At 57.1% G+C, this 22,207-nt stretch overlaps 1 protein-coding gene across 3 annotated transcripts in view; it reads right to left on the minus strand.

The window, feature by feature from the left end:
* TMEM181 (transmembrane protein 181) overlaps nt 1-21,433 on the minus strand; it is a 53,926-nt gene extending 32,493 nt beyond the window's left edge. For 2 of the 3 annotated variants that reach the window (XM_053668697.1, XM_053668698.1), the window contains exon 1: nt 21,285-21,433. In XM_053668697.1, coding sequence (XP_053524672.1) covers nt 21,285-21,418 — 134 coding nt within the window. In that variant the 5' untranslated portion in view covers nt 21,419-21,433. Of the gene's footprint in view, nt 1-10,713; nt 10,852-21,284 lie in introns of those variants that run through there. The other variant, XM_053668699.1, reaches the window with a different exon arrangement.
* Between the last annotated feature and the right edge of the window lie 774 nt (nt 21,434-22,207).

The raw sequence follows: 22,207 nt of genomic DNA on the forward strand, positions 1-22,207 counted from the left end.
GCGCCACTGGGTGCCACCGGGAGGGGGAGGGACAGGCTTCGAACCAACCACAGAGCACCAGGTTATTTGCTTTTGTGGCCTGAGGCTCACACGGCTGTGTACACACACACCCTCTCCCTCACAGGGCCGGGGACTTCCGTTCTGCAGCAGGGAACCCACGGGACCGTATCTCAGGGCAAAGGTGGGGCCCATAAGCTGATGTCCCTTGTCCCTCTGACGTGGCTTTGCTGATACAAGGTCAGCTCTCCCCAGCAGGACCTGCCAGGGCACGTGACCATGCTGACCAGGGTCACAGTGAAGAAATAAAGGAACGAGTGTCTCGGTCCTCTCCTTTGGGACTGGGGCCCAAAGGCTGGGCCACGTGTGACTCTGCTGCGCCTGAGACACGCCACCTAGTGGGTTAAGTGGCCTGAGTCCAGCAAGATTCTAGACCCCGAGATGTTGAAGCCCAACAGGCCCAAACGTCAGATCCAGAAGTCACCTCAGGGGAAGCCCAACCCCTCCCATTTGCACACGGGGAAACAAGAGGTCTAGAGACACAGGACACTCACCCAAGATGTCACGGCTCCTGCCCCTTGGCAGGAACGGCCACACCCTGGGAAGGGGGCTCCGGGAAGGAGGACGGAGCTGAGGGGACCCGGCTGCACGAACGCCCTCTGGGAGAGCCGTGCGGATGCAGGGCTGGTGGACAAGGTCTCCTCCGTCGCTGCCTGCGACTCCCCGGCGTCTGGGCCGCCGGTGCTTCCTTCACGGCACGGTAACCGCCTGCCTAACGCTGCGGCGGGGAAGGTTCCCACAGAGTGGCACGGGCCGTCTCGCACGAAGCTGAGCGGACCGAACGCCAGGGAAAGGCAAAGCGGTGGCGGCTGGCGGTGCGATGGTCTCCAAGTTCCGAGGGACGTGCTGCTCGGCTCGGAGACGCAAACACGAGGCTCGTGGGCAGAGGGTGGCAGACGCACCCTGTGCTGTCCAGGCCACTCTTCTGTAGACCCAGAGTCCCTTAAAAAACGACACACGGTCACGCACGGCGCCCCATCTGAGCCCCTCAGGGCACCCAGCCCCTTGTGAGGCCGAGGCGCTACGGACTGAGGACTCCCAGCAGAGGTGAAAGCAGGAAGACCACTTGGGCCCAGAGAAAAACACAAGAAGAACACTGCTATTTAAGGGTGTTTTTTTTTTTAAAGATTTTACTGATTTACTTATTTTTAGAGAGAGGGGAAGGGAGGGAGAAAAAGAGGGAGAGAAACATCAATGTGTGGCTGCCTCTCACATGCCCCCTACTGGGGACCTGGCCCACAACCCAGGCCTGTGCCCTGACTGGGGATTGAACCAGCGACCTTTCAGTTCCAGGGCCGGCGCTCACACCAGCCAGGGCAGAAGAATGCTATTTAAATTTCTGATTTTTAAAACACATTATGAACGACTGACTATAAAAGCACAGTTGTTTAGCAGGTGAAAAGGAATGCTGAGACTTAAGGATTGTGTCCCTTTCCTTAAAATTTCCTCTTAAATTGATTTTACTAGAAAATTTCCCAGTTCAGGAAACTAGAAAATATTGGAAAATTAAGCATCACCCAGCTCAGAGGAAGGCACAGAAAAAAAAAGGCCCTGCTTGAGAAAATGTCAGCGGCCCAGCTACCGCCACACACCAGGCTGCGGGGACCAGGCTGCGGGGACCAGGCTGCGGGGACCAGGCTGCGGGGACAGGGCGGGCACCATGTCTCCTTCCTGACGAGCAAACCCCTCCAGGTTCCCTCACTCTGAGAGGTCTGGGTGCAGAGACCCTCTCTCGCCACCAGGTGCCATGGTCGGGGACAGCAGCACAGCACAACTCCACGCGACCTCCCTGGCCACCGTTCTTTCCACTCTCGACTTTTCGTCTCAAAGCTTTGAAGCAGTTCACCAAAAAACTAGAGACTCCGGCACCTCAGGGCCACCATCCCATTTCAGACGAGCAACAGGCCTGCACTGCTGTATGAAGTGACAAAACGCTGAGACGGCCATATAAAGACGGGGGACCAGCCGCGGCGGCGGCAGCGGCAGCAGCAGCAGCAGCAGCAGCAGCAGCAGCAGCGAGGAGTCAAGGCCACGGTGAGACCCGCTCAAGACTCAGAACACGTGTCCCCGCCTATTCCCCTCCTCATCTCACACCCCCAGCTGCCTCGCAACACACCTCCTGCCCCGAACCCGGCACCTTCTCTGCCCACACCCTGGTTCACCTCCCTGCCGAAACGCCAGTGAGTTTCCAACGAGCAAGCGAACCTACGCCACCAGCAGCCTGGCACATCCCGGTAAGCAGACAGCTTTGGCGCTCGGTGATCAGGCCACGGACGAGAGCAGTATTTCAGTAAACACTCACAGGCAAGACGTGAGGAGAAAGTGCCCAGAGCCAACCACCTGGAGGCCTCCTCGTCACCAGATCCCAGCTCCAGACCCAGGACACAGGGCTGTGTGCGCTCTGACCCTGCGGACCCGCTTCCCCTTTAACAATCCTCCCACCTCCAGGAACCGCCCCCGACCCTCTAAACCGGTGCTTCGTCTTTCGGAGGTACCACTAGCAACCCCACTCCTCACTTCTAGGCGAGAGAGCCCAGGCTTGGAAAGGCGAGATCACAAAGCTGCCAAGCAGCAGAGGCAACAGGCAGGCCAAGCGTCAGGCTCCGGGGCTTACAACCTGTGGTGCTTCCCTGCACAGCCAAGCCAGACACACCCACTGATGGAACAGCCCACTCACACCCCTGATGGAACGGCTTCTTCTGCCCCCCGCCCCAAACCATCCAAACCTGACCCAGCATCCATGGCTCACCTGTATGTCCCACCTGCCACGAAGCTTTCCCTCCCTTCTCTACCTCTCATGAAGGCCCATGGGTCTTTCTTAAAAACTTTATTTATTTTCAGCAGAGAGGACAGAAACATGGATGTGAGAGAGAAACATCGAGCAGTTGCCTCTTGCTCATACCCCAACTGGGGACCCAGCCCACAACCCAGGCATGTGCCCCGACTGGGAATCAAACCTGCGACCTTTTGCTTTGAGGGATAAGGCTCATCGAACTGAGCCGTCTGGTTCAAACCATTATCACACACGCGGTCTGCACAACACAGCTGAGTGCATGAGGATTAGAGTGTTGTTGGGAACCGCCCTGCCTGGTTTCAGGAGCTGTAACCCTCCCCATGGCCAAGGCTGAGTGAGCAATCTCCGGATCTAAGCCACTAAGGAGACAAAGCTTATCTCCCTGGCAGGAGTGCAGCTTCTGCTCCTTTTTCCATAACTGGCTTCCAATGCTTGATCAGTTAGCCAATAATGGGTAAGAATCCCCAGGGCAGGGAACAACCTAAGACAGGCATGGTCATGTGGAGGCCCCAGGGAAGGACTTGGGGGGCTATGGAGAAAGGGGGTGATGGACCCTCCCCCCTCGGCTTTGACAAAGCCTGAGTCCTCAGTCTGTGAGAAATCCCCGAGAATTCCTCACTATCTGGCTCCTCTGCCTGACTTAAGCCTGAAACAATGACAGAGGGTGGTGCAGCCCTGTGCTCGAAAGGGCCGGCTCCCCGGGTGATCTGACATGAGAAAGAATTCCTAAAAGTCCTGTGAAGCCTGTTTTGCTAAGAATGCTCTTAGTTAAATGATAAAGGCCCAGGCAGAAAATGAGTTTGTTTTCCCCAAATTTTGTAGCCTTTTAGCTGATAGACCCTGACTTAGAAGAAGCCCTAATAGTTCTCTGTATGCTACCTACTGTTTACTGCCTGACAATGATTAACGAGCTGTACCTGTATTCCTACACACACACAAAAAAACAATAAAAGCCTCTCTAGGCAAGGGTCAGCGCGCTCGCCCCTTGAGAGGGTGGCCAGGCTGTTCTGAGGCGCCCCGGCCCCCGTTGAGGGAGTGGGTGTGCCGTCCCTTTTCCTGCACAGGACTTGGTGGTCCACGTGCATTTGTCTTGGTTTTCCATCCATAACACCATGGACACTGCACATGTCAGAGTGTCAATCCACCTACACAGACACCGGCCTCGTGACAGGCACTTAGAAAACGTCTACTCGACATCCGCTAGCTGGCTCACAAGTGTTCTCGTCGTGCTCTCACGTGGGTGCTGAGATGCCCAGGAGCAGGGGAAGCCCCCCCCCACACCCGGCCAGGCCTTAGCACAGCACCTCAGGAATCCTGCACCCAGGGGACCAGTGTGCGGAGCCTTCCTGCAAGGCCCTGCCGGCTCGGTGTCCCTCAGCTTCTCCTAATGAGACCCACTGCCTGCCGCCCTCCTGGGGCCTGCGCAGCCTTCCACAGCAGGCACCCGACACCCACAGTCCACAGTTCCCGCCTGGTCTGAGCCCCCAGGCCCTCGCCACAGACAGACTGTCCCCTTAGGGCCAGCCTGGACTCTTCCAGTCCCTTCTAAATTAACTCCACTTTCATGAGCAATTTAAAGTATCACAGACACATTTCCTAGAGAAACTAAAAACGCTTCTGTTGGGAAGCCAAGCCCGGGACTGGCCGCAGTCCACATCGCCGCCGTCCACCCTGCCGTCCCTCACTGCGCATATCCATAACCACGGCCCCAGGGCCCACTTCCCAACAAGGGCAGGTCTGTGCGGACTGCAGTTCTGGCGAGAAGACACTGGAGAACTGTTCTGCAGGGCCCTCCTCGCCAAAGACCCCCACCGTCTCCCCGGGACACGTGTGCACGACGCTGCCCTTCGCCTCTGCTGCCGTCACCACTCACTCCCCCGTGGCCCGTGTCCTGTTTCAGGCTTCAGAGATGAGGAACACAAGAGCAATTCCACATCCACGACTCAGCCCGGCTACGCTCCAGACTTACGAGGAAGGCCTGCCTGGCGCCTCCACTCGGGCACCTGGTCAGCATCTCAAGTGTGATGTGTCTGAAACCAGACTCCCATCTTCCAGTGACCCTGACCTGTAGTCCTCCCACCGCAGGAAGCGGCCACTCCAACCCTGTAGGTGCTCAGGCCCAAAACTACAAGTCCTCTCTGACATCTGTCTTTCCCTCACTGCCCACGTCTGACACATCAATAAAGCCTTCCCAACATATTCAACCCAGCCCTTCTCCCCTCCCCAGGCCAGCCTCGGCCACCTTTCCCTGGCCTGCAGCGGCCTCCGCTGTCTTCCTGCTGCTGGCCTCCACACCCAGCCCTGCCCTCCTCCCAGCCACCCCAGGGACAGCCGGATGCGTTCGTTCTCAGTTCAAAACGCTCCAGTGACTTCTCCATCACTCGGGACGACCAGCTGCCACCTGTGACGTGTTCACCTGTGTTTATTTCTGTGGACACAACCTGCCCATTATCATACCTACATCTCTCCAAAGAAGGACTGCGGGGAATGAGGGCTGTTCTGGAGGCAGGACAGAAGCGCTGTCGCCTGTCGTGTGTCCAGGGCCGCTATCTGACCCACTCCCACCCGGGTCCCCTGCCAGTGAGACCAGCCTCCTGTAACAGAGGCCCCAAGTGCCGGACCCGTGCCTCCCGGCCTTCTTCCCCACCAGGGTGCAGAACCCGAAGGAAATCTACCAGGCGCTGCAAGAAAAGGTTTCCCCACCTAACACAGAGATGGAGGACAGGGAACCAACCCTCCCCCGCCCCCAGTGGACACCACTGGGTACACAGGCGCTGCCCAGGGGCCACAGCAACAGCACGCGTAAGAGGGTGGACATGGCCAACAGGCCCAGGACGGAGAGCCAAGTGACGGAAACCACCCAGGGCACCAGGGACACTGCAGCACTGATTTGACCCCGGATGTGCCTGCTCGGTTTAGGTGGCTCTTCATGACACACTCGATTAGGACTAAAGGCTCCCCACTGACGTGCACAACCAAACACTAAGCGACCGTGAAATGAACTCAGGGTATGAAGTCCTACAGGCACGGGAGCCACCCATCCCTGTCACCCTGCGGTGCCCTTCCTCCCCTCACCATGTCACTCGTCCTTCCCTCCCCGCCACCCCCCCCAGCCCACGCACTATCCTTCCCAGCCCACTGAGCTCCTGCCTCCCCGCCTGCAGGACAGGAGGAACTCCCCCACCGCTGGGCGTCCTCGTGGGTGACAGCTGTTCACATGCTTTCGGGCCTGCGGTTGTGGGGCTCCCCAGCCTCTCGGGGCTCGGTGCTGTACCTTATGCACGGCAGGTGTTCAGTGACAACCGACTCCTTTCCTACCTGTGCACTTGTCCCTGCTTTTGTTCTGGTTTCCTACTCGTTCTGTTACCTTCCCTGCTGTGAGAAGTTATCCACCGGCAATTTGCAAAATTTAACTGTCTTCTCCCAAAGATGTCTTTTAATGTTTTCGTGGCACTGGCCCTTGCGCAGCAGTCCTGCCGGCCACGCACCCTCGGTCATGCGGGCCTCCCTCCCGCTCCAGCAGCTGGAAAGCCAGTGACCCAACGGGGCAGGCTCAACGCTCCACACCCGCAGGGGCCAACCTGACAGTTCCCGCTACGCACTTCTCCCTCCACGTGGGCCCCCTAAAAGGTACTAAAGCAACACTAAAAAGCAAAGTGGGGAGTCGAGTGCTCAGTGAGCCTCTTCCTGGGCCTGGAGCAGGGTGGCCACAAACAGAGACGTGGGTGAGCAGGAACTGCGAGAAAAGCCCTCCAGGTGCAGTCCTTCAGTGACCTGGGGAAATAGGAGGGACTGCCTTCTACAGAACCCAGGGGACGGCCAGCCGCGGCAGGGCAGGAGGAGGCAGCGGCGGGAGGCCGAGGCTTTGCCAGTGCTCCATCCTGTCCCAGGAAGTCACGGCCCAGTAGGGAGCTAGCACTGACAGTGTGCTGTCAGGAATTCTGCCACCTGTTCCAACTCATGCCGGAGTTCTCCCTCAAGAATTAAATACTAGAATGGGGCAGTGGAAAGGGACTTTCACTCCCAGTTCCCCCTCATTTTAGTGGAGATTTCATTTTTCTTGTAACCTATATAAAAACAATCCCTTCTCTTACGGTCCAAAGTGCCAGTTGAGTGCCGGTAGAGTGCTGGTAGGGTGCCGGTCAGCCTGGGCTCAAATCTTGGCCCCCCACTTGCTAGGCGGGTGAGTGCGGGCGTCCGTGAGGTTCTTGGGTGTCAGTGAGAGACAGTCAGAACACCAGCAGGGCGCCTGGGAGGCACTGATGCAATGAGGACGTGCCAGAACAGCACGGTAAGCGTGGAGCTCACGCACGACAGTTGTGACGGCACTATCCCCTGCCGTTGGGAGATAGTGTCTGCCGCTGGGAGACAGTTGGGAGATAACTGTCTTTGGGAGAAGACAGTTAAATTTGTGCTCTTCTCCTCCCCTGCCTTGTCTTTTTTAACAAGTCTGTTTCCATCCCACCAATATGCCTGAAGACCCACTCTCCCGCCCTCAGGTTCAGAACCCCACCAACTGGAGGGAAGGGCAGGAGCGGCTGGGATTCCCCAAGCCCCTCCTTGGTGCCAGGCCAGGCGCTTCCCCAGGAAGCAGGTACTGCAAGCCCATTTGACATACAGGAAAATAGAGGCTCTGGGGAGGGTATCTCCCACTGAGGTCCCACCCAGCAGGAGGTGCAGGTGGGACTTGATCCCACAAGGGCGGGGGCAGAAAGGTAGCCCACCACTCCCTACCTTTACTCTTTGGCCCCCTCACCAAAGACTCTCCTTTTAAATCCTTCCATGGAATGGGTTTTGAGAAGAAACTCTGAGGGGAGGAACAGAATAAGAACTCTGAAACTTCAGTCAACCGACTTGAATATATTACAAAAAATTTATCTGTAGCTATTCAGAAAGGCCATTAGGCAAACAGTGAAAGCCCAAGCTCCAAATGTATTTTAATGAACAAACCACGGATTCACGTGTCTCCCTGCCAGGCTGCAAGCCCAGTGACTCACTCCCAGGGGCATGCTGGCTAGGTGACCAGTAACCTGCCCAGGGCAAACAGAACAGGCAAGCAGGCCTCAGCCGCACACTGGCCAACGCAGGGCTATGAGGCAATGCAGCCCCGTGGTTGAGTCCAGGAGCTGGAGGCCAAGGGTCTGGGCTGCAAGGCCCCTTCACAACTGACCAGCAGTGTAACCTGGGGTGAGTGCCTTTATACACTCTCAGGACCTCAAGTCCCCAAACTGCAAAACTGAGGAAGCTGAAGGACCCCCCTCCCAGGACTGGGCGACAAATACGAGAGTTACTACATGAAGGCCCCTGCTCAGTCTCCACCACTGTACTGAGCGGCAAGAGAGCACGTGCCCAGCGTGGGCCCTGACTACCCGGCTCTGGCCTCAGCTCTGCACCTTGCCAGCGTGCACCCAAGAAACTCTCTCGACTTCTCCGTACCTCATTCTCCCAGCTGCCAAACGGGGATAAGGAAAAACTTCTTCAAGGGGTGGGTGGCTGGGAGGGTCACATGAAATGATGTATACGAAGCACTTGCAACAGCATCCGGTACAAAGTCAACACTCTGTTCTAGAGATCATTTTGGTTCAGAAAAATAAAAATAAAAACAGATTATTCTAAGGGACACATCCCAGATAACTCTGTGGTGGCAGGGCCAGGACACTGACCCAGGCCTGGAGTTCCCTCCAGCACCAGGACAAGCTTGGGACACAAAAGCCACCGCACAGCTGCACGGTGGCCATTGTTCTGTGCCACCAGGAGGGGAGTCTAGTTAACACACATCTTCCCTTAAATGCCCCAGGATGAAAAAGACTCAGGAAAGACACTCTTTAAAAATGGGTTGTAAAGACCAAGCAAGACACACGCAAAATGCCAACCCTGTGAAGTCTGCAGAGCAATGCTATAGTCGGAGCAGAGCAGCCAAGGACCCCGGGAAGCCCCAACTCTGCCCTGCCACGGGCTCAACAGGAAGTCCCAAAACACCAGGCTGAGACTGTCCTGCGTCCCTCCCCCTGAACTCCCGGCACCTCTCACTTCCCTGGCATTACCAGAAAAGGAATGGAGTCTGCAGGGCACATGAGGGTAAAGCTTTCGGCACTGGAAACGCTTTATTCTGATGCGCTTGGATGTCCCTTTCTCCTGTCCTTTTAAAAAGAGTAGGCTGGGCCAAGAGGAGCAGGGAGTCCAAGGCACCTGCGCACCACAGGCCCCGGCTGACTGTCACCCCCACCTCTGTTCTCTTCCATCCTCCCCACCCCATTCTTCCCCCTGCTTCTCTTCCTGCTCCTGTAACCTGTCGCCACTCTCAGCGCTGGACTCTCAGTCACATCTGCCAACGAGGGCACAGTCCAGTACACCCTTCGGATGTTCAGGCTGGTTTTCTCCTCGGATTTCTATTTGCTGCCAAGAACCCTTTTCCATTGCCAGGTCAGTGCCATTCTGAGCCACAGAGGTGGCCGGCTGACTTCCAGATAGCCACGTCCACCACCGGGGCCCTTCCTTGCTCCACAGCACCTGGTGCACAGCCTCCAGCAGCATTCATGCTGCCCCCCACCCCACAGCGGGACAGATGGCCGATCAGTCGCAGAACTGACAGCACTGGACTCCAGCAGGAGACCTGGACTGCAGTCCTGCTGCCACCCACACCTTGTCAACCTCTCTGCCTCTCTGCCTCCCGTGGAAAGTGTTAAACACCACCCCCCAACGGCAAGGGCTGCAGGGTGGACCCAGGAAGATTCCTGTGACAGAACCCCCCAACCAGCTGGCTGTCACTAGGCCACAGGGTCACGACCTGGCACAAAGGCAGAAGGCACCCTTCCTGCGGCAGCCCACGAGGTGCTAGGCACCCAGGAAGGACTGGTGCCAGGCAGCAGTGCGTACCCGCTGCCACCTGGGGCTCAACTCAAACACCTGAAGCACCTGTGGAGTCTGGTTTCCTATGCAGTGCGAAGGTCCGAAGCTTCCGAGGAAGCCAGAGGAAACCTGTCTCCTGCCACCTGGGTTTGCGTTTGAGCCACGGTCTGGCTCTTCCCTGTGTTTGCAGAGTGATCAGCAGAGGTCACGGCAAACCCTGGGGCTGCAGCACCCCGGGCACACAGAGAAACTTGGAGCTCTGTCTCCAGGCCGCCCCGCACGGTGGGCAGAGCCGTCCCTGCAGCGGTCCTTCTCCGCGACTTCCTGCTGGACTCAGGCGCTGAACTTCTTTTGAATTCTTCCCCTTTTCTGGCTGCCTCCTAGGGACACCCCGAGGACTGCCGGGTCAAACGCAAGCTTTAGGGACAGCGTCTCTGGGGCCCCGGACAGGTTTTTCCTCAATAAAAGCCCTGAACTATGGACTTCTAAGACTCGGTCTCCCAAAGATCTGAAGACGCGGCGGCAGGCTCCCGACAGTCCAGAGACCGCGGGCAAGCACCGCGCTTCCCCCGGGACGGGCGCTTTAGACCGAGAGGCGATGAACGGCCACCAGTCGGGGCGGGGGTGGGGACGCCCCCTTGGCGGGGTGGGCTGAGCTGGGGTCGGCCGAGGGGTCCCAGGAACGTGCAGCCCGGGGGCAGGACGAGGTCACCCGGTTCTGCCGAGCATCTCGAGGGGCCCCCTGGGCGCGCTCTGACCGAGGCCGCTCCCGGAACCCGTACTCGGTCTCCACGGCCGGCCGGCCGGCCCTTCGCCGAGAGCCCCCATCCCAAGCCACGAAGCTTGCCAGCGCCCGCTCACGGGTCCCCGGGGCTCCACGGGAGCACAGGGCCCCGCGGCAGGGTTACCGGGAGCGGGACACCGGATGCCAGACGCCGGAACCCCAAGTCCGGGCCCAGGCGCCCGGGGACCCCTTAGCCCCCCGCCGCCCGTCTTCCCGGGCCCGCACTTACGGTTCCATCGCGGCGCCTGGGGCCCGCGCCCAGCCCGCGCCCGAGCCCACCACGCGCGACACAGCAGCGGTGGCAGCCACAGGGGCAGCAGGAGCGACGACAGCCCTGTGCAGCCAGCCCGCTCCGTGAGCTCGTCAGAGCGCGTCAGAGCGCGACGCGCGCGGTCACGTGTGCGGAAGCGGCAGGAGCGGTGGGGGCGGGGCGGAGGGAGGGGCCTGCGTCGGGACCAGCCGGCGGGCGGGGCGGGGCCGGGGCTGCGGGAGGGGGCGCGGCCGCGAACTTGGGGTACGAGGTTGGGGTGGCGGCGCCGCGAGGCTGGGGGCTGGGGACGATGGGCGGCCGAGGAGGGGGCGCGCGGGTAAATATCCCCGCCCGGTCCCTCTAGAGGCCGGCTCAAAGTTTCATGAATGAATGAAAGAATGAATGAATGAACCCTGATTCCCAGTCCGTAGCCGGGGTGGGGTGGGGGGACGGGGGACACACACACACAATAACTCACCCCCTCCCAGGCTTCGAGGATATCTTAATGGGGTGCAAGAATGAAATCCACGAATACCCTGTGGTTGTCTGCCATACTACGGTGCCTGCATTTCTCTGGAAAGAGCATCAATAACTTAATATGAAAAGTTTTAAAATTTAAAAAAAGATTTTATTTCTTATTTAGAGAGAGAGGAAAGAGAAGGAGAGAAACACTGATGTGAGAGAGAAATATCTATTGGTTGCTTCTCACACGCCCCCAACCAGGGACTAGGTGGACCAAGAATCAAACCAGTACCCTGCTGGTTCTCAGGCTGGTGCTCAACCCACCGCAGCCAGGGCTTTGCTTTCTTATCAGTGTACTTGTTCCCTTACTTACTGCTGTCTAACAAACTGCCCTAACAGGTAGTAACTACATTAGTTATCTATTACTTCCTAACAAATTACCCTGGGATTTTGTGGCTTGAAACATGTATTTTTTTCAGTTTCTGTCAGTCGGGAGTCCAGTACCGTCCCTTGGCTCGGGTTCTCTCAAAGCCTCAGCCACCAAGGTCACACAGGTGGCAGGACCCAGCGTTGGCCCAAGGCTGCTCTCAGCTCCTTGCCATAAAGCAGTTTACGACATGGTGGCTTTGCTCCATCAGAGTGAGGAAGTGAGCAGAGCCAGAGAGTGAGAGCAAGAAGGAAATCACCTCATCTCACAAGTGACGTCGCCTCCCTCTTTCTCTGTTCCTCTTTCTACAAGCAAGTCACAGGTCCACCCCACAGCCAAGGGGTGAAAACCACACAAGCGTGTGAAAGCCAGGAGGTGGGGAGGGTCACCGGGGCACTTTAAATGGCACCTCATGCGGTGGCTTGCAACAACAGCTCTGCTGCTCTCTCCTGGTTGAAGGTGGTGATTAAGCTCAGTGGGGCGGATCCTGCTGGAGGTCCCCCTTGTGAATTCGGTGAGGGGGAGTCTGGAGACCGGTCCTCTGAGGGCTTGAGTTCCCCCAGCTTGAGCTGGGAGGCTGCAGAGCCAGGCTGCAGCCAGGCTGCCTCCCGCCACGTGGCTCCTTCACAGGTTTAGCCCTGGGTTCCTGCTAGGTCTCAGGGAAGTCAGATCTCAAATTTAGGGCTGGTTTCTCCTCGAATGGATGCTCTAAGACCTCAAAGCAGAAGCTGCGGGGCTGCTTGTGACCCAGCCTCAGGCATCACTGCCACCACATTCTCTTGGTAGAAAGACAGAGCCGGCCCAGATCCAAGGGCAAGGGACAACAGCTGCACGAACCCCGCGGGGAGCAGCTCTTTGGGGTACACCGTCTTTGGAGACCAGCCATCAACCTTGCTACCTGTTTGCTTCCTGTTTCCTTCATCTCCTAAAACAAGGTAACTATGCACAGAACTTTGAGTCACTTTAAAGTTTACATACATATCTCACTCCATCCTCTTAGCAACCACTGACACCAACACCCCCTTTCCCTCTGTACCTGGCGGTTTCGGTACTTGCAATAACAAAAGTTGAAAGTTGGTGAGCAGCCCCAGGATGGCCCGGCCATGCCCACCCCCGGGTCCCACTCTCTGGGCCAGCCCAGCCCTTCCTCATGGCCACACAGGCTCCCCCACTCACGGGGACTCAGTGTCCGGTTCACCGCTCCCCTCCACCTGCTCTGCCCTGGGCAGCCTGGGAGTCTTTACGTCTCAGTTCCTGTCTTTTAGATGGAAACATCTTTTCTTTCATTCCCAACATTTGAATAGTGCCATCCCACCCCTCCCCATGCCATCCTTCATGCATCCTCCACTTTCCGGGTCCTGACATCCAGCCTGGTGCAGAAAGATGCCCAACACGTGTATTGAACCAATAACAACTGGACCTGTCAGAGGACCGGAAATAGGACCCGGTGCATTTCCTAATTATCTAGGGAATGGGGGACACCTTCCTGTGGAAAGAAACAGAGGGGGCACGGGGGCCATGAGACTGTCGGTTGGAGGGGAAGTTGAGCCTGCTCCTGCCCTCAGACAAGGGCAACCACTGCTCTGTTTTTCCTGAGTGGTTCCTGGTTTCATACGGAAAGTTCCATGTCCTAGGACCCCTCAGTCCCAGCGCGCCAGGACGGATTGTCATCTTACTTGCAGCCCACACTTTATTCTATGACTCACAGGGTGAAGTTGTCTTGACATGTAAAGAACATCTCAGCTTGGTTCTTTCAAAGACAGGGCTGAGGCGAACACTTCTGTGTCAACCTGGTGGGGGGGGATCAGGTATGATTCGGGGGACAGGGGGACAAGGGTGTGTGGTGGGGGCTCAGAGAGTGAACGTGAGGGAGGGCAAGCCACCCAGCTTCAGCCCAGCTCAGCTCTTTGCTCCGTCTTGCAGGGTCATTCCAGAGACAGGGACGGAAGTCATTCTCTCTGGAGCCACTCTATGGGCTCTGTCTTGCCATCTGCCACCCATGGGTCAAAGTCTGACCTGCACATCTGGGTTGTGCCCTGGCCCCTGAGAGCAGCCACAGGGGAGCGGGGTCTGTGGACAAACTAGCCTCCCTCTGCAGCCAGCAGTGGGGGCTCCTAATAGCAACAAGTCCCTCTGAAAACCCCTCGTTTAGATACTCTGTAAGTCACCATGACACCTGGAACATGCCTGTGGCAGCTCAAGGCCAAGGGAAAAGAAGCAAAGCCATCATCTCGACTGCAGAAATGGAAACCCTGAAAAGAGGGAGGCACGGACCTGAGGGAGGCCTCAGGCTCGGAGAAAGCCCGGGAAGGCGATGGAGGTCTGATCTTTTGAACCAACACACACCTCCCTTCCCAACCCAGGTCCTCGTCCCCGAGAAACAGAACATTCCTGTCCTTCCAGGGCCAGGCAGGGATGTCACATGCTCCCCTGCCCCGCTCCGGCCCTGAGGCCCACCTTCCTCTCGACTCACAGCGAGACGGTGAAGGCAGATGCCGCAGGCTTCCTCTCACGGTGGCCTGTTGGGTTGGCAGGTTATAAGACTGGCCCTGGATTTGGGTTTGAATTTTGAATCTCACCTGAGTATTCTATTTTCTGGACCACACAGCAGATTGAGAAATGTCCCCAAATGTCCCTGAGTCTGACCTGGCTTCAAAACCCTGTCTCAAGGCCAAGACAAAGAACAGGAATTCTCGGAGGTCACAGAATGACCTGGAGCAGATCCGGATGCCCCACTGGAGGTTCCCAGGGTGACATACGTTCCACGCCACCTCCAGGCGACGCGCTCCCTGAGGACTGCAGAGTGCGAGGGCCTGAATGGGGCAGTGCGGGGTCCAAAAGTCTGAGCAGTAAATGGGAAGAGACAGCCGGAGAAGCTTCGAAAGTGTGAAGAGGACAAGGAGGTAGGAGTGCAGGAGAGAAGGGCATCGCTGGAGCCCCTGTAGGGACCAAAGCAAGTCCCAGATCTGATCATATCCTTGAGGGCTGTACAGTGCAAGGGCCTGAAAGGGACCACTGGGTTTGACGCCAGAGGTCACCAGCCACATGGGCAAGGGCAGCTGCAGACCCACGTAGTGAGTTGGAGGTTCAGCGGTGTCAAGGAAGAGAGGGGACCACCAGGTGGTGGCGTTACACAATGGCCTCTGTGGGTGGCCCACGGACAGGCGCTCACAGGGGGGACCGTTCTCGGCAGGAGGCCCTCCTGATGCGTGACCAGGGCCACCACCCAGCAGGGGACTGGGGCACGGGAGCTCCCAGGGGAGAAGGGAATTGCAGACATGAGGGATGTGTCCAGTCACCGAGCCACAAGGTGAGGAGATGGGCTTGCAAAGCTCCCCAGGGCTGCAGCCCCGGGGTCTGGGAGAGCCACTGGCTCAGTCACATCTAGGGCTGGCCGACGTCAGGCGGGTTCACAGGTGTGTGTTTATGCAGGCTGCATGTAAAGAATTTGAGTTAGTCACTGGTGGGAGCGAGTTAGGCCACTTCCGTGAAACAAGTGCAGAGACAAACAAGAAGAAGCCAACGTGCAGGGACCACCTTTAACCCCATTTGTAGGACAGCAGGGTGGGGGCCAGACCAAGGCAAGTTGCTGAGGATAGTGGGGTTGCTCCCCAGGAGGCAGGGCTGAGGGGACTGGGGACAGGGTTGTAGGTGGATGGAAGGCATCAGAGTCGAGGGAAAGACTTGAGGCACGAGGACAAGCAGGGACAATTGAGCCACCTGGCCCCCTGGGGCCTCTGTCTTGTCCCAAATAGAAAGAACTCTCAGTTCCCGAGCACGTAAGTTCAATGGGGTTCTCTGTCTGCCTTTGGTGGAGATAGAGACGATGGTTCTCAAATCACAGTCCTGTCGGGGGGTACTCGTCATCCTTCCAACCAAAAAGGAAAAGACGGAAAGAAATGTCAGGACTCCACAGTTAACAGTGAGTTGTCTCCACGAAGTTGAGAACAAGGAGGAAGGCAGGCCTGCTGAAACCGGCACGGATGGGCCAGGGTAGAAATGTGTGAGCCACTCAGCCTGCCTGTAACCAGACCAGACGCACTAATCCAAAGCGGAGCCTGGGCAGCATGGAAGCCACACAATCACCGACAGCCACTGAGTCTTGTGGGAGTGAGAGGAAGCCCAGACAAACCGCCCACTGTTCCTGTGCACAGAGACGGGGGTGCACAGGTTCACCTTTCCCCGCCCCTCCTGGCCTCTCCGTCTGGGCAAATGGAATCATGATCCTCAGGGGAAGGCCTGGGCATTTGCATTTTTAGAAGCTCCCCAGGGTGGCTGTGGGGCCCGGCCAGCATTTAGAATCCCAGATCTAACTGACCCCTGGACCCTGCCCCATCACTGGCATTCTCACGGGCCTGCCCGGGCCAGTTGAACCAACCGCCTGGCGTCTGACTCTGCGCAGTAGTAGCCCAGGGCTCCGTTCACGGGCACCTTCACTGAGAGCTGGTTCCCCTGGGCGGTACCATCTGAGATAGGCCACTGAGACCCAGGGCCAGACCCAGGGGCCCCCGGGCCTGCAGAATTTGCCGAGGGGAAGAAGTGTTGCTTCCAGAAGCCTCTTGGGTGAGGACAGCCTGGGGCATCACGTCACTGGCCAAGGAAAAGCAAGCCCAACTTTGTCGCTCATGTATTTTACAGACGTGAAGTCATCACACGAGAAACAGGTGGGGGTCAGCGAGACGGCCCACTGCGATTCACTGAGAACTGCGCTCTCCAGGGATGTATTTTGCCGTGTGCAACATGCAGTTTTTGGCCCAAATTTTGGAGGGAAAAATAAGGATGCGCATTATACATGGGTGGTACTAATTCTGTATCTATATAAATGTTTTTAATTCTTTTTAAAATTTCTGGTACCTTGTATCTGTTCTTCTGCTTTGTTACTTATTTGATATATAAAATTTCTTGTACCATAATATGTTGAAAATAAATGCTAAAATTCCTTGATAATGCAAAAACCAAGTATCTAAATATAAATAAATAAATAAATAATTGAATTTAAAAAATTAAAATGAAAGATATTTTTCCTAAATGTTTGGGTCAAAAACATGAGTGTACAGTGTCACTCTCTATGGTTTGTGCCCTGGGCGGAGTCCCTTGCCTACCTGGCCCATCCCCCACATCTTGTTCTTAACGGAACCCCATGTGGTCAGGCCCCCTCCCACCTCTCCCTGCGGGAAACTGGCCCCCCAGCTTCGGGCCCTCAGGTTTGCTAAGGCTGACCCCCCACCTTGCCAGCATGTGCTCGAGAAAGGTCAAGGGCCCTGATGTCATTGGTGAGATACAGAAGTGAGTTTTCTTTTCTGTTTTCTATTGAGGCAGAATAAACATATGGAAAAAGCACAGCTTGATAAATGGTCCCAATTCAAATATTCCTGAATGACCAGCACCCAGATTAAGGAGGTAAATATTACCAGCACCTGGAAAGCCCTCTCCCACTCCCTTTCGTCCACTGTGCCCTCAAGGGTGACCGCCACCCTGACTTCTAACAGCGCAGACATTCCACCCGTTTTATCCATTTTTATGTAAGTGGAATCAAACGGTATGTGCTCCCTGTGTCTGGCTTCTTTTGCTCACAGTATGTGTGTGAGACTCATCTTTGCTGTTGTGTGTCGCTGTAGGTTGTTTACTTTTATTGCTGTGTGCTACCCCTTAACGGGCAAGCCCACTGCGCCCGTTCTTCTGTGGCTGACCGTCAGCCTGGCTTCCCATTTAGGACTCCGAGGACCCGTGCTGCAGCGAGCACCTCAGCGCCTGTCTCCTACTGCACGCATCTCTGTGGGGCACACGCCTGGGAGGGAGTGCTGGGCGCACGGGAACGTGCAGGTTCCGTGGCAGAGATGCTGTCAAACGGCTTCCACGGTGAACACCAGTGAGCCCCCACCTGCGGGGGGTGAAAGTTCTTGCTCTTGTCCGCACGGCTGTACCTCCATTTCAGTGGGGGGTGCAGTGGGGATTCAAGAAGTTTTGCTGTGGGCTTCAAGTCAGCCAGTTCTGAATGAGAATCAATAGCCCGAATGATTATTAGCAGCCAAGATAAAGAGAAATAACTTAGCCCTGGCTGGTGTAGCTCAGTGGATTGAGCTCCAGCCTTTGAACCAGAGGATCACAGGTTCGATTCCCGGTCGGGGCACATGCCTGGTTTGCAGGCCAGGTCCCCAGTGGGGGGAGGGGCATGTGAAAGGCAACTACACATTGATGTTTCTCTCCCTCCCTTCCCCTCTGTTTATGAATAGATAAATAGTCTACGGCCATACCACCCTGAATGCGCCTGATCTCGTCTGATCTCGGAAGCTAAGCAGGGCCAGGCCTGGTTAGTACTTGGATGGGAGAATAGATAAATAAAATCTTTTTTTTTTTTTAAGAAATAACTTAATGCCATCTAACCTGCTGGCTCAATCCACTACCTTGCTGTCTTGTCTGGTTGCTTTGGCTCCTCCGTATCTGTATCTAGAAGCATCTTTAGTGTTATCTTCACAAAGCACTTGGGCTTCACAACACCCTTGTTTCATTTTTCCAATGTGGGAACTAATCACCAGTGAAATTTGGTGATTTCCCCAGGCCAGGGAGTCGGCAAAGCGCAGAGTTGGGACTGGAAGCCGGATTCCGGCCGCCCTTCCCATCGCTTTTCCACCCGCCCTGGGATGGCGCCCCCTTCTTCGGGCCAGGCCCCCCCAGCTCCCCGGCAGTAGTACAACTGTCACCTCTCATTTTGTGAAAGTGACTGTGAGTCCTTTGATCACAGAGCTGCCACTTTTCCATGATGCCAAATGACATAACTAATATGCAAAGAGCCAGGCCAGCTAACAGTGCGGGGTCGGGGGGGAGCAGCCCTCTTTTGAAAACAGAGCACTAGCAGCTGCCTCCTTGCTGTGCCCCATGATGAGGAAGAGGAAACTGTCCGCTACAGGAGGGGAGTCCCCAGCCCTCCAGGGAAGACGGCTGGGGCGTCTTAGTCATGAATCACTGAGGTGGAAATGCAGGGGGTGAGAAGAGTAGGAGCAAAAGTTATAGTAGCAAGTTCGTCTTCCAGCCAGACAGCTGCAGGAGCCGTAGCTCTCAGCTTCCCGACTGAGAGACCCAGAGCGGTTGGTTCCCGAGTCTCGCACAAGCACAGCCCTTTGGCTGATAGACACGCTCAGGGAGACAGTGGAAGATGGTTCAGGGGCCTGGGGCCTCTCCCCACCGTGACGGGGGCCGTGGTTCAGCCTAAGCGCAGACAGTGGAGGTGTCCCCACAGCAGGGCACAGCACTCATCACTGTCCCCTCCCAACCATGGCGGGCCGGTGCTCAGGAGCCACCTTAAATAATGAAGTGGTTCCTGGGGCACAGACTCAAACGCGCACTGTGGGACAAGCTCGTGTCTCTGCCTCCGCCCAAACCCTTCACTGGGTCGCAGTGGACCCCTAACCACCCCTCAGTCTGGCCCTTCATGACCTGGCCCTTCGATCTCTGACCGCTCGTCTCCAGACACGCTGGTCTTCTGGCCACTCCTTGAAAGAACCACGTTTGGGTGGGCCCAGGGATTTTGCACTTGTCCTTCTTCTTCTGGAAATTTCCTCTCCCAGCTCACTGTCTAGTGAGCGATTCATTATTCAGTTCTCAGTCAAACGTCGCCCTCTCAAAAGCACACGTTACCACATCACTGGGCTCATTATGTTCCTGGCACTCATAGCAATGCGTAACTACTTGCTTGTCACCCACAAGCCCCACGGCAGCAGGGGCCCGGTTTGTCTGCTTGCCACCGCATCACCACCATCTAGAACAATAGTGGAACCATGGGTGTGCTCAATAACCATTCGTGAAATAAGTGGGCTAGTGAACAAGGGTGATCCGACTGTGGGTTAATCGATGACATGGCACTGAGCTCTCCTCTGCTGCCTGCATTCGGCCACTTCACTATTCACCACCTCCTCTGCCAAGGATATGTTCCCAAGAAACTGAAATACAGGGAAAAGTGGAGTGGAGGGAATCAGTGGGAAAGGAGACTGGAACCTATCGAAAATAGGATTTGAGCCCTGACAGGTGCGGTTCAACTGGTTGTGCGCATCATCCCAGAAAGCAACAGGTCACTGGTTCTACTCCAGAGCATACGCCCGGGGTTGGGGTTTGATTCCCAGTTAGGGCAACCGATCGATGTGTCTCTCTCACATTGACGTTTCTCTCTCTCTTTCTCCCTCCCTTCCTTCCCCTCATTCTAAATATAAACAAATAAAATCTTTAAGAAAATAAGATCTGAGCCCTGGCTGGTGTGGCTCAGTGGACTGAGTGCGGGCCTGTGAACCAAAGGGTTGCAGGTTTGATTTCCGGATTAGGGCACATGCCCGGGTTTCAGGCCAGGTCCCCAGTGGGGGGCGCAAGAGGCAATCACACGTTGATGTTTCCCTCTGTCTTTCTCCCTCCCTTCTCCTCTGTCTAAAAAGAAAATCTTTAAAATAAATAAATTTTATTCTAAAGAATTAAAATAAATAAAAATTAAAACGAAAAGAAAAGAATACTCAAAACTGTCTGTGAGTTTCTGGGTATTTACGCTGCCCCTCAGGAGGCTGCAAAGAGACAGATTTTGAGGCACATCCCAAAGCTACACCATATGACTTGGAATTACATTTTGTTGTAGAATCTCTCAATAACTGTGGCCTCTATAGTGCTCGTCAATGGAGTGCAGGCGAGCCCAGCGATGCCACTGGGCTCTGGGAAAGGTGTGATACAAGGGGAGGGGGGAGGAGGATACTTGTTCTCCGGGCCGCCCGATACACTCACCATCCCAAAGCGCAGAGAGAGCAAACCGTGACCAGAATCCTGAGTCTCAGGAAGCTTCTGCTTCCAGCTTCCCACGCCCGCACGAGGGAGCTTGGAGAGCAGAGCTGGTTTCCGAGACTTCAGAGTCTCAGAGCTGATTAGCAACGCAATCGATTTAGGCCTCAGTTCCCAGCTCCGAGCAGGGCCCTTCTCGCACACGGGGCCCATCTAAGCCCAGCCATTGGCAGCGGACCCCTGAGAACAGCGAAGACGGGAGGAAGGGGCGGCGCCCTGCACTAGGGTCCGTAGCTGTCACCTTGGCCACAGGAGAGGGGCACAGAGATGGACACGGACAAACCCCACGCAACAGCTCCTGTGGGCCCTGACGGGCGGCCTCCCACAGCCTCTGCACGGAGGCGCTGCGCGGCGCAGCCCGAGGCCATCTGTGCCCCACCCCCAGCAGCGGCCCAGCTTCGAGTTTCCTCCGAAGCCCAGGGGCTGAGGACCGCGCGGAGCAGAGGCCAAGGCCCTCGCTGCAGGGCAGACGGGCAAGATCGCCACCTCCAACCGGGACCTAGCGAGGCCTGAGGCGGAGGCGGAGGCGGGGGAGGGGAAGGAAGATGGGAAAGGAATGGCGAGCGAAGCGGGGAGAAAGCCCTGTGAGCGCCTTTCTCGGGACATGGGAATCCCGGCGCAGGTTTCTAGGGAGGGGAGACAGCTCCTCACCGCACCCCCGATCCACCCTAGACCCCCAGATGCCGGCGCCAGGCAGCCGCACTCCGCGGCCCGCCGCTGCCACCTCCTCCCCTTTCCGGGGCCACCGTGGGGCGGCCGCCACCGGCCCGAGCTCCGCCAAGGCCCCGGCGCCCCGCCCCGCCCGCCTGCCCCGCAGGTCCGCCGCGGCCGCAGGCCCACGGCGCCCCACCTGTAGTAGCAGCGGTCATCGCGGAGCGGCGTGAGGTCCTCCGTCAGCTCGTGGTACGCCTCCTGCAGCCGCTTGCACAGGTGCTTGAGCTCGCCGCAGAGCGGGGGCTCCAAGGCAGGGAACTCGGCGTCCATGCCGCGCCGCCCGCCCGAGCCCGCCCGGCGACCCCTCCTCCGGTCGCTCCGCTCCGCCCTTTGTGTCGCTTCCTTCGCCCCCTCTCGCTTCCCAGCTCTGGGGACCGGATCGGGGGCTGCCGGCGCGCTGGGCGGGGCCGAGGGGGAGGAGCGGGTGGCGGTGCCAGGGGAGGTGGGGAAGGGGCACGGGGAAGGCGGGGCGCCGCGCTCCGGGAGCAGGAGCCCGCGGGCTTGGGGTGGGATGAGGCCCAAGCCCCGCAGCCCATCGTCCACCGTCCAGGGCGTAGGAGGAGGGCGGTGGGTGATGACCCCAACACAAGACTATCTGCCGCCAGGACAGAAATACAAAGAGCCACACTTGCTAGTGCTCGTGCTGGGGAGAAGAAATTGGTGGCGAGTGACCCACGGAGCGCCCTTTCTTGCTCCGCAGGTCCAGGCCAGGCCGGCTCGAGCGTTCAGAACCACGGACAGCATCAGTCTGCGGGCCTGGACCCCGCCCTTCCTGGGTCCCACTTGGCCTAAGGCGAAAACACTTCAAATCAAGCCCATTATGGCTGTGTCATCATGTGTATTTTTTACGGTAAAAGGACGTGCCCAAATGAGATGTCGCTTCCACATGTCACCCAAATGACCCCAAATCTGGGCACCGTCATCCTCTACAAAGCTCAGCATCGATGTGTAAAACAAAAACTCACAAGTCTGCGTGTCTTTTATGGATGGGGGTGAAGTGAGGCCCTCTCCTCTGTGACTTTCTCCAGTAAGTGGAGAGACCACTTTCCCAGGTGACGT

This window comes from Artibeus jamaicensis, unplaced genomic scaffold, assembly GCF_021234435.1.
Source record: "Artibeus jamaicensis isolate MK-2021 breed Jamaican fruit bat unplaced genomic scaffold, CSHL_Jam_final contig_497, whole genome shotgun sequence".
Taxonomy (NCBI): Eukaryota; Metazoa; Chordata; class Mammalia; order Chiroptera; family Phyllostomidae; genus Artibeus; species Artibeus jamaicensis.